The sequence below is a fragment of the Cebus imitator genome, unplaced genomic scaffold (assembly GCF_001604975.1).
Source record: "Cebus imitator isolate Cc_AM_T3 unplaced genomic scaffold, Cebus_imitator-1.0 Scaffold79, whole genome shotgun sequence".
In the NCBI taxonomy this organism is placed as follows: domain Eukaryota; kingdom Metazoa; phylum Chordata; class Mammalia; order Primates; family Cebidae; genus Cebus; species Cebus imitator.
In genome coordinates this window covers 6,231,376-6,244,179 of record NW_016107394.1, presented here as the reverse complement: position 1 = coordinate 6,244,179, position 12,804 = coordinate 6,231,376, and the positions used below count along the sequence as shown (strand labels likewise).

The following is a 12,804-nucleotide window of genomic DNA, read 5'->3' as shown; positions in this document are numbered from 1 at the left end:
ATTTTAGTAGAGATTAAAGTTAAGGCTACCTAGAGTTGCCGGGAATATTTATCTTTAGCCTAAAATTTTCTCTATTTACGTATTTCCTCAACTTTAGACCTGTTAGATTACTTTTCTTCATGTGTCTCAAAGGATTTTACACCCTTTCCCACTATTTCTAAGACTTTTTTTTTTCTTCTTTCCAAACAGGAATTAAAAGCTAACTATATAAGTGTATTGTAGTTTCTTACAAATCCAGTAAGTTAGAAAAGCTATTCCTAAATTAAGCTGGTATAGGGAAATTGTTTGATGAATGTATGATGAATAAATGAACTGATGGTCAAGAGAACTTACCAGTAGGAGTGGTTACCAGTTTAGTCGTCATAATTGCACCATTACTGCTAACCACCATAATAGGGGAATTGCTACTGGTGGGTAGAGTTGCTGTCACTGGTTTGGGTAAGATTTTACTTGGTTGAACCTGCTGTGTGATGATCTTAACACCTTTGAAAGAAGAAAATTAAATTATTTTTAATTTTAAGCACAAATTATTTTTAAATACATGTCCCTTATGCCAACCCAAGAGGGCAGTAGTCACAAACATTTACTCAGTCTTGCCTAAAGATAAGCTTTTTTTTTTAATACTGATGAAAATCTAAACTTTTATTCCTCAAATTCCTATCTTAGTTTCTCATTTCAGAAATGCAACTAAAACATTACATTAAAAAGTTCATAAAGAAAAACAAATCTTTTGTCTATGATTGTGTTACATAAGAGCCTTCAAACCAAACTGTCCACTGTTTGAACTTTACAGGCAAATACTCCATTCCATACAAATATTTAGGGTGAAAGGACTAACACAAGATGTCAGAAACAAAAGGTAATGTACTTTTATGTATCCCCAACTTTGCCAAAAAATTTTCACAAATCCTTAAATTTACATAAAAGTTGTTGAAAAATATAAAAACAAAGAATTTTTTTTGTTTGAATTTTTAAATTGCCTTCTTTTAAAAGAATTTTTAGGCTGGCCACAGTGGCTCACACCTGTAATCCTAGCATTCTGGAAGGCTGAGGTGGGTGGTTCACCTGAGGTTTGGAGTTTGAGACCAGCCTCACCAACATGGTAAAACTCTGTCTCTACTACAATTACAAAATTAGCTGGGCATGGTGGCGTGCTCCAATAAACCTAGCTACTTGGGAGGCTGAGGTAGGAGAATTGCTTGAACCCGGGAGGTGGAAGTTGCGGTGAGCCAAGATCACATCATTGCACCCCAGCCTAGGCAACAAGAGTGAAACTCCATCTCAAAAAAAACAATAATAATTTTTAATAGCTCACTTTGTCAAATAAAGGATATCAAAAAAGATACATTATTCTTCCACCTACACAAAAAATGTGTGTGGACAAGAACTTGAATGTGATAGGTAAAAATAAAAGTGCTAAGGTGGTGATGTTATGGTTTTTATTTTTAAATTTTCTAAATTTTTCTTTGTCATAATTGTCACATTGACTTTCTAAACATAAACATTCCTTTAACCCTTTTCCCATTCAGAAAAAAAAAGTGTAGTTTGCTGCCAGCATTCCTTTAATTTTATATAAACATGCTCTTTGAGGCTGAAACAAATCTGAGAGATTTTCAATATGAAAACAAAATATAAAACCTGTTTTTGAGAACTATGTTAACAACACACATAGGAATACTACAGTTTCTAGGATTTGAGATTTTCAGCAAATAAGAATTACTATACTTTGCAAATGGAAATACCACTACTAAAAACAACATGCTATAAATAGAATAATGTCTTTTGTTTCCAAAGTCAATATACTAGAGCAATGTGAAAATTTAAATTGGTAGCTAAAGAAGGAAATTTTTGGTAACACTCTTACCCCACTGTTATCTTCTCTGAAATGATTCATGAGACAAAATACGTTGTTATAGGCAACTAAGAATTATTTTACTTTTAGAGATGGTGGTTTAGGTTAAGACATTAGGAAGCAAACAGATTTTTTTATTTAATAGCCTTAAATAATTTTAAATTTCTGTAGCCAATAAAGTTGTTGATTAGACAAGTTATATAATCTCTGTGACTCTGTCTCTTTATCTATAAAATATTGATTCTATTAGTATATACCTCATAGGGCTATTGTTAAGATTAAATAAATCGCAAAGTACATAATGAATAATAAAAATTCAGTAAATAATTATTATGGAAATTTAAAAAATCTGATTATAATCTTAAGTACTCAGGTTTATGGGGGAATAATTTCTAGTATTTATTTCATTAATGAATTACAGTAATTATTTTTATTATTATTTTTTTTTTTGAGACAGGGTCTCACTTCGTCTCCCAGGCTGGAGTGCAGTGACGCAATCTCAGCTCACTGCAACCTCCACCTCCTGGGTTCAAGTGATTTTCCTGCCTCAGCCTTCTGAGTAGCTGGGATTACAGGCACCTGCCACCATGCCCAGCTAATGTTTTTGCATATTTAGTAGAGACAGGATTTCACCATGTTGGCCAGGCTGGTTTTGAACACCTGACCTCAAGTGATCCACTAGCCTTGGCCTCCCAAACTGCTGGGATTATAGATGTGAGCCACCACACCCGGCTAGAATTACAGTAATTCTTAAAGCACATATGAAAAGAAGCTTCTAAAGAAATAACTACACAGAGAAAAAAATTAAGATAATCATAAAATGACTTTGCTCAATTATATGCAAACAAGTTTAAAATGGATCAAATAAATAATTTTCTAGGAAATTGTCATTTATCAATATTGACCCCAGAAAAAAAAAATGTAAATAGACAAATTTCCACAGAAAAAAAAATTCAGAGCTGTAATGCTTTGTCAAAAAGTAGCAGGCCCAGATAGTTGCATTGGAGAATTCTACAGTCCTTTAAAAAGAATGTTAATTCCTATGTACTAAAACCATTCCGAATATTGGTATCTGGCATGGTGGCATGAGCTCTGCTGTCCCTCTATTCCAGGGAAATTGGTAAAAAGTATAAAACATCTACCACTGAAAGGCTCTGGAAATGGTGCCAAGGGCAAACATTAAATGAAAAAACATCTATTCAAGAAAATCTACAAAAATTCATTGAGAAAGGCAAGATCTGTGGTATTTAAACCAATACCACTTCCTCCTTCCCCACTACCAGCTCAGCAAGGGGAACATTCCATTCCAGATGGCTTCAGTGAAGAACTCAGGGTTCTTTCTCCACTAGCTCTCCGTTGAAGGATTTTCTTCTCAGAAGAAATGGGACTTCAGATTCTCATCCTGCCCTCAGCTACCCATTGCTAAGGCTAAGTTCTGGGCAAGCACAGTATGGATGTCAGAGCTCTCTTATTCTGCCCAGCCCCCCATTTATGGACAAGGCTCTACTTTGGGCACAGTACCACTGAGAATACTGAAGTACTGACAGTCCTTGCCCTGGCTGGTCAGGCAGTGACTCCACCATCAAGAGAGCCAAGCTGTGAGGACCTCAGGCTGCTGCCCAACCCCTCACCCCTACTCAGTGAGCACTCAGTGCCTAAAGCAGGGGTGTCACTCAGAGAAGTCTGCCATTTACCCCACCCCATATTCCAGAGTCCTGGCTCAGCGACTTTGCCAAAGGATAGAAATAATTCATAAAACAGATAGCTCCTAATCTCTTCCCAAAGAACTAACTGCTTTTATACCACAGCACGGAGAAGTTCAAGACTAAGGGCATTCCTAAGAACAATGAAGAAAGTGGTAAAAGGCAACCAGAAGGAGATTCATGGATATAATGAACGTATAGTCTATACTGCAGACAGTTTATAGGGAAGAAGCAGAGAATATAAAAGCTGGGAAGACCCTTTGTGAGGTTAGAAGAAATATCAAAAATGAATCCCAGAAACTATTCCTTCAAAGGAGCCAAAATTTGGATTAGATTACAGAGCAATGTATGCTCCAAGGCTTTCCTGAAAACAACAGAGCAATCAGCCAGCAGTTAATAGAGTTTAACAGCTGGGTGTGGTCAAGGAAAGAGCAAAAGAAAGCCAAACTAATACCACTGTCATCCCAAAGTGACTATAAGTATACACAGAGCTGTGCCTCCCTAGGGAGTAATATCAGATGCTTAGATGAAGGAGCACAGGCTGGAGAGGGAATAAAAAGACTTCACTAAAATAATTGATCCCATCACTAAACAAGTAACTATACAAATAAAAATAACAAATCCTTGGTGAGGGGAGACCAGTACCCAAGTACTACATGGTCATCCCTCAGTATCCGTGAAAGATTGGTTCCAGGACCCTGTTGATACTCAAATCCGTGGATGCGCCATTTCTTTATAAAAAAAAAAAAAGGTATAGTATTTGTGAAACTTATGCACATGCTCCTGCATACTGTAAATCATCTCTAGATTACTTATAACACCTAATACAATGTAAATGCTATGTAGCTGTTATACTATATTGTTTCTGTATTTGCATTATTTTTTACTATCGTATCATTTTTTGTGTCTTTTTCCTAAATATTTTTGATCCGTGGTTCCTTGAATCTGAAGACGTAGAACTTATGGATATAGAAGTATCTAAAATGTCCAATTTCTAACAAAGACATAAGGAGACATATAAAGAAACAGGAAAATATTACCCATACATTAGAAAAAAAACAAACAACAGAGTCTGTAAGAACAACCAGATGTCAGACTTAACTGAAAAAGACTTTAAAGTAGCATTACAAATATGTTCACAGAACTAGAGAAAAACATGATTATAGGAGTAAAGGAGGCCATGAGGACAATAGTACATCAAATAAAGATTAATAAAGAGGTATAAATTATTTTTTTAAAAGAACCAAATAGGAAATCTGGAGGTTAAAAGTAAAACCACTGAACTAAAAAATTCACTAGAGGGGGTTCACATGTAGAACTGAACTGGCAGAAGAAAGAATTAGCAAACCTGAAAAAAGATCAATAGAGGTATGTGAGCTAAGAATAAAGAGAAAAAAGAGTGAAGAAAAATGAACAGAGCTTCAGAGAAATGTGGGACAACATTAAGCACACCAACATACATATAATGGACGTACCAGCGGTAGGGAGAGAGAAAAGAAAGGAAATATTCAAAGACATTATGGCTGAAAACTTTCCAAATTTACTGAAAAGAAGTAACGTATATGTTTAAGAAGCTGAACAAATTATAAATAAGATAAACACAAAGATCATAAACAGACACATCTCAGTAAAAATGCTGAAAAATCAAAGACAAAAAGAAAATCTTGAACATAGCAAGAGAAAAACAACACAACACTTACAGGGGAACTGCAAAAAAGTTAAGTAAGAGCTGACTTCACAGTGGAAACAATGAAGCCAGCAGGCAGTTGGATAACACATTTGAAGTCCTCAAGGAAAAAAAAACACCAACCAAGAATCCTATATCCAGCAAAGCTAGCTTTCAAAAATGAAGGCAAACTAAAGACTTTACCAAATAAACAAAATCTGCAATATGTTGCTAGCAGACCCACCTTACAAGAGACACTAAAAGAATTTCTATGAATAGAAAGAATAAGGAAAAAGTGATGTCTGCTCTTGACACCTGTGTTCAATATTATACCAGAGATTCAAGTCAGAGAAATTGGGGGAAAAAAAGGCATCCAGATTGAAACAGAAGAAATTCTATCTCTATTTGCAGATGGCATGACCCTTTATATTAAAAACAAACAAACAAACAAACAAAGGAATCCACTAACAGAAATTAGAACCAAAAAATGAGACATGAGTTCACCAAGGTTGCAGGATAAAAGTCAACACCAAAAAAAATCTATAAATTAGCAATACACAAGCTAAAAAGTGAAATTAACAATTCCATTTATAATAGCAGCAAAAGAACAAAATATTTAGGAATAAAATTAACAAAAGAAATACAAAATGTACACTCTGAAACCTACAAAATATTGAAAGAAATTAAAGATCTAAATAAATAAGAAAGCATACCACGCTCACAGATTTAACATGGTTAAGATGACAATGCTCCTCAAATTAATCCACAGATTCAATGAGGAATAAGGAAGAAGAAAGAAGAAAGAAGAAGAAGAAGAAAGAAATAAGAAAGAAGAACGAAGAAGAAGAAGAAAGAAGAAAGAAGTAGAAGAAAGAAAAGAAGAAGAAGATGACGATGATGACGATGACAAGAGGACACACACACTTCCTGATTTCAAAACTTACTACAAACCAATGGTAATCAAAACAGTATGGTACTGGCATAAGACATATATATTAATAGAATAGATTTGAAAGTCCAGAAATAAAACCATAGAACTATGATCAACTGCATTTTGACAAAGGCGCCAAGATCATTCAATGAGGGGGGAAAAAATAGTCTTTTTAATAAATTCGCTTGGGACAAATGAATAGATACGTGCAAAGGAATTAAGTGAGACACTTACATCATACTATACACAAAATTAACTCAAATAGATCAAACATTTACACTTAGAGGTAAAACTAAAATGTTGGGTAAATCTTTAAAATACTGGATTTGGCAAAGGATTCTTGGATATAACAATAAAAGCATGAGCAACAGAAAGTAGAAAATTTAGATATCAAAAACTGCTGTATTTAATTAAATTTAATTAATTAATTAATTAATTAATTAATTTGAGACCAAGTCTCATTCTGTAGCCCAGGCTAGAGTGCAGTGGTGCAATCTTGGCTCACTGCAACTTTTGCCTCCTGGGTTTACGAGATTCTCCTGCCTCAGCCTCCCTAATAGCTGGGATTACAGGCGCGTGCCATCACTTCTGGCTAACTTTTTTCTTTTTTTTTTAAGTAGAGACCGGTTTTGCCATGTTAGCCAGGCTGGTCTCAAACTCCTGACCTCAAGTGATCCGTGCACCTTGGCCTCCCAAAATGCTGGGATTACAGGCATGCACCACTGCGTCCAGCTAACTGGTGTGTTTTAAAAGGTACCATCAAGAAAGTAAAAAGACAATTCAGAAATGGGAAATAATACTTGCAAATTACATATCTGATAAGAGTTTAATATCATATATATATATATATATATATATATATATACACGTACACACAAACCCTTATAACTCAATGACATATAACCCAATTTTAAAATGGGTAAAGGATGTGAATAGCCATTTCTTCAGGGAAAATATATATAAGATCCAATAAGCACATGAAAACATGCTAAACATCATTAGTTATCAGGTAAGTACACATCAAAACCACGGCGAAATATAACTTTACTCAAAGCAGACTGTCTAGAATCAATGTAAGAGAATAACAAGTGTTGACATGAATGTAGTGAAACTGAAACCCTCATACTCTGCTTGTGGGAATATAAAACGGTACAGTTGCTTTGGAAAACACATCAGTTAATCAAACAATCAAACACAGAATTAATATATGAGCCAGAGGTTCCACTCCTACGTATTCACAAGAGAAGTGGTATTTGGTATTCACAAGAGAAGTGAATACCAAAAAACTTGCATACAAATGTTTTCAGCAGCATTATTCATAACAGCCAATAGGTGAAACAATCCAAATGCTTATCAATGGACAGATAAACAAAATGTGAATTTTATTTGGCCATAAAAAGGAATGAAGTACTAATACATGCTGCAAGACGGATGAACCTTAAAAATATTACATTAAGTTAAAGAAGCCAGTTACAAAAGACTTTGATATGATTCCTTTCATATCAAAGTCCAAAGTACAGAAATCTACAGACAGAAAACAATTAGTGGTTACTTGGGGCCAGGGATAGGAAACTGAAAGAATGGGTGCAAGGAGTAGGAGACAATATTATGGGGTTTCCTTTTGAAGCGAAGTGTTCTAAAATCAGCTGTTATAATGGCTGAACATATCTGTGAATATATTAAATAACATTAAACTGTACACTTTAAATGTGTTCATTGAGTGCTTAGTCAATTATATCTCAATAAAGCTCTTTAAGAAAAAATATTCCAGGCTGATCACAGTGGCTCACATCTATAATCCCAACAGTTTGATAGGTCAAGGCAGGAGAATCACCTGGGGCCAGGTGTTCACAACCAGTCTGGGCAATGCGGTGAGACCCCAACTCTACAAAAAAAATTTTTTTAATTAGCTAGGTACAGTGGCACATGCTTGTAGTCTCAGCTGAGGCTAAGGTGGCAGAATTGCCTGATGTACTTAAGCCTGGGCAATAGAACAAGAACTTGTTTCTAAAGAAATAGATAAAATTTAAATATAAAAAAATTCCAGGGCATTTAAAAAAACTTTCAAAATTATTTACTGGAAATACACGTGATGCTCAAAGAAACACCTGACAAACACTGCACACAAAAAAGAAAACTACAGACCCAAATCACATTCGGTTATCAATATATTATATTGTCTAACCTCATACCAGGATAAATTACAAAATACTTAAATACAAAAATTATAAACTGTGATGGAAAATCTGGAAGCATTAAAGACCACACTGTACAAACAGTGTTTTGCACATAAGTCCCCATAAAGTCAAAAGACAAACAAATAAACTGAAAAAAAATCTACAAATTATGAAATGCATAGAATGCCAATTATTCTGACAGTGTAAGAATTCCCAGAAATTGATCCAATAGGAAAGTGGACAATGGATACAGATAGCACACAAAAAATGAATTACAAAGGTCACTAAAACATAATTTCCCAAACTCATTCTCAATAAAAGAAATAAAAAATAGAAAAATGCTGAGATAACAACCCCTCAACCCCAACACATTCACATAAATCCAACTGTTTGAAAATATACTGGTGGGAAGGGGTCACTGTGAGGAAATTGGGACACAAGTACATTAAAAGTAGGAAAATAAATTGAAAATCCCTATAAGATGAAAACTTGGCAATATCTATCAAAACTGACATAACAATCATACTTCTGGAAATTAATCCTACAGATACACTTACACACACAAAATGACCCTATATAGGCTTGTTCACTGCAGTTTTGCTTGAATTTAAAAAAAAAGAGAGACTAGAAACAACCTTACAAGGGATTCGTTACATAAATTACGATTCAGGCATACTTTGGAGAGACTACAGGTTCAGTTCCAGACCAATGCAATAAAGCAAGTATCACAATAGAGGAAGTCACAAGAAATTTTTGGTTTCCCAGTGTGTACATTAGTTATGTTTACACTACACGGTAGTCTATTAAGTATGCAATTGTATTATGTCTAAAAAATGTACCTACCTTAATTTAAAATACTTTATTGCTAAAAAATGCTAATGATCATCTGAGCCTTCAGAGAGGCATAATTTTTTTGCTGGTGGAGGGTCTTATCTTGATGCTGATGGCTGTTGACTGATCAGGGTGGTGGTTGCTAAAGGCTAGGGTGGTTGCAGCATTTTCTTAAAGTAAGACAACAATGATGTTGGCTGCATGGATTGATTTTTTTCCTTCTGTGAAAGATTTCTTTGAAGCATGAAATGCTGTTTTACAACATTTTACCCATAGTAAAACTTCTTTCAAAATGGAAGGCAATCCTTTCAAACTTGCTGTTGCTTTATCAACTATGTTTACGTAATGCTCTAAATCCTTTGTCATTTCAACAACATCCACAGGACAGGACATTATTACTTCATAGGAGAAGATTCCATCTCAAGAAACCACTTTCATTGTTCATCCATAAGAATCAACTCCTTATCTAGTCAAGTTTTATCATAAGATAGTTATTTCTTCCACTAAAGACCTGAACCACTCAAAGTCATCCACAGAAGCTGGAATCCACTTCTTCTAAGCTCTTATTAATGTTGATATTTTGACCTCCTCCCATGAATCAAAAATATTCTCAATGCATCTAGAACAGTGAATCCTTTCCAGAAGGCTGACTTTGCCCAAATCCATTAGAGGAATCATTATGGCAGCTATAGCCTTACAAAATGCGTTTTTTTGTGTGTGGTTTTTTGTTTTTGTTTTTGACGAAGTCTGTCAGCCAGGCTGGAATGGCAGTGGCACAATCATAGTTCACTGCAGCCTCAACCTCCTGGCTCAAGCAATCCTCCCACCACAGCACACCTGGCTAATTAAAAAAAAAAAAAATTGTAGAGACAGGGTCTTACCATGTTGCCCAGGCTGGTCTTAAACTCCTGGGCTCAAACAATCCACCTGTCTAAGCCTCCCAAAGTGCTGGGATTACAGGCATGAGCCACCTAAATTTATTTCTTAATAAGACCTAAAAGTTTAAATTATTTCTTGTTTCATGGGCTGCACAATGGATATTATGTTAGCAGGCATGAAAACAATATTAATCTTGCACATCTCCATCAGAGCTCTTGGGTGACTAGGTGCACTGTCAGTGGGTTGTAATATTTTGAAAGGAATCTTTTTTTTTTTTCTGAGCAGTGGGTCTCAATAGTGGGCTTAAAACATTCAGTAAACCATGTTGTAAACAGATGTGGTATCATCCAGTCTTGGTCCTTTTTAAGGGTCCTTTTTAAGGACCCTAGCATTTTGAGAATGGTAAAGGAACATCAGCTTCAACTTCAAGTCAGCACCTGCATTAGTCCCTAACAAGAGAGTCATCCTGTCTTTGAAGCTTTGAAGACAGGCATTGACTTCCTTATCTATGAAAGTCCTACATGGCCTCTTCTTCCAATAAAAGGCTATTTTGTCTATATTGAAAATCTGTTGTTTAGCGTAGCCATCTTCATCAACAATCTTAGCTAGATCTACTGGATAACTTCCTGCAGTTTCTCCAACAGCACTTGCTGTTTCGTTTCGCACTTTCACATTCTGTAAACGGCTTCTTTCCTTAAACCTTGTTAACCAACCTCTGCTAGCTTCCAACTTTTCTTCTGCAGCTTCCTCACTCTCCTGGCCTTCTTAGAAATTAGAGAGTTAGGGTCTTGCTATGGATTGGACTTTAGATTAAGGGAATGTTGTGGCTGGTCTGATCTTCTATTCAAACCACTAAAACTTGCAATAAGGCTATTTTGCTTTCTTATCATTCACGTATTCACTGGAGTAGCATTTTTAATTTCAAGAACTTTTCCTTTGCTAACTGTTCAGTGCAAGAAGCCTAGCTTTCAGCCTATCTTGGCTTTCAACATACCTTCCTCACTAAGCTTAATCATTTCTAGCTTTTGACTTAAAAGTAAGTGACATGAGACTCTTCCTTTCACATGAACACTTACAGGCCATTATAAGTTTATTAACTGGCCTAATTTCAATATCGTTCCAATTTTGGAAACAAGCAGGCCCAAGGAGAGGGAGACAGATGGGAGAATGTCCAGTTGGTAAAGCAGTCAGAGCACACGCAACATTTATTTATTAAGTACATCATCTTACACGAGCATAGTTTGTCGTGGCCCAAAACAATTATAGTAGTAACATCAAAGATCACTGATTATGGATTAAAGTAACAGATATAACAATAATAAAAAACTTTGAGTTATCATGAGAATTATCAAAATGTGACACAGAGACACAATGTGAGCACAACACTGTTGGAAAAATGGTGCCTACAGACTTACTTGACATGGGGTTGCCACGAATCTTCAGTTTGTAAAATATACAAGGCTGGGCACAGTGGCTCATGCCTATAATCCTAGCACTTTGGGAGGCCAAAGTGGGCGGATCACCTGAAATCAGCAGTTCGAGACCAGCCTGGCCAACATGATGAAACCCCGTCTCTACTAAAAATACAAAAATTAGTTGGGCGTGGTGGCAGGTGCCTGTTAATCCCAGCTACTTGGGAGGCTGAGGCAGGGAGAATTGCTTGAACCCAGAAGGCAGAGGTTGCAGTGAACCAAGATCGCGCCACTGCACTCCAGCCTGGGTAACAAAGCAAGACTCCATCTCAAAAAAACAAAAAACAAAACAAACAAACAAAAAAACACAGTACTGGGAAGCACAATAAAGCAAAGTTTAATAAAACAAGGTATATCTGTATCACTGTAGAATGCAGAAGCAATTTAATTTTATGTATTGACTATATTAAAAAAATCTCTAAGACATATTGTTAAAGGTGGCGGGGGGAGTAAGGTGCATGCATGTGTTATGCTTTAAGTGTGTAAAGGAGTGGGGGTATTAGAATCCGTATTTAAATTTTCTTGTATATGTAGAGACTAAAAATATATAAGAAACTAAGTTTTTCTTAATGGCAAGGGAGGACTAGATAGAGGTCAAGTTATTCACTTTAACTTTTTATACTGTTCAGTTTTTAATGAATGCCTTCTCTATTCAAAAAAATAAAATATAGACCAGGTGAAGTGGCTCATGTCTATAATCTCAGTGCTTTGGCATGCTGAGATGGGAGAATTGCTTTAGCTGGGGAGTTCATGCCACTGCACTTCAGCCTGGGTGACGGAGCAAGACCCTGTCTGTAATAAAATAATGAATTGGCTGGGTGTGGTGGCTCATGCCTGTAATCCTAGCTCTTTGAGAGGCCAAGGCAGAAGGACTGCTTGAAGCCAGGGTTCAGATCAGCCTGGACTATAAGGCAAGACCCTATCTCTACAAAAATAGTAAAATTAGCTGAGTGTGGTGGCATACACTTGTAGTCCCAACTGCTCTGGTGGTTGGGGCAAGAGACTTGCTTGAGCCTAGGAGTTCAAGACTGCAGTTGGCCATGATCACACCATTGCACTCCAGTCTGGGTGACAGAGCGAGACCTTGTCTAAAATTAATTAATATAGTATAATGTAACAATTGATTCACAAAAATGCCACCAATACGGACCTTAGAAACTGGAACATTGCAGAAATAGGAAGTGTTATATGTTAACCATAAAATTATTTCAAATATAGAGTAATATGCCGTGAAAAGGTTAAATATGATAGGTAATGAAAGTATATGTTTTTTGTTGTTTTGGGTTTGTTTCC

General features: G+C 35.9%; 1 protein-coding gene across 10 annotated transcripts in view; it reads right to left on the bottom strand.

Moving 5' to 3' along the window:
- Positions 1-12,804, bottom strand: part of EMSY (EMSY transcriptional repressor, BRCA2 interacting) — a 105,757-nt gene that overhangs the window by 39,973 nt on the left and 52,980 nt on the right. For all 10 annotated transcript variants that reach the window (XM_017533032.2, XM_017533040.2, XM_017533035.2 and 7 more), the window contains one exon: positions 334-483. In XM_017533032.2, coding sequence (XP_017388521.1) covers positions 334-483 — 150 coding nt within the window. The remainder of the gene's footprint in view (positions 1-333; positions 484-12,804) is intronic.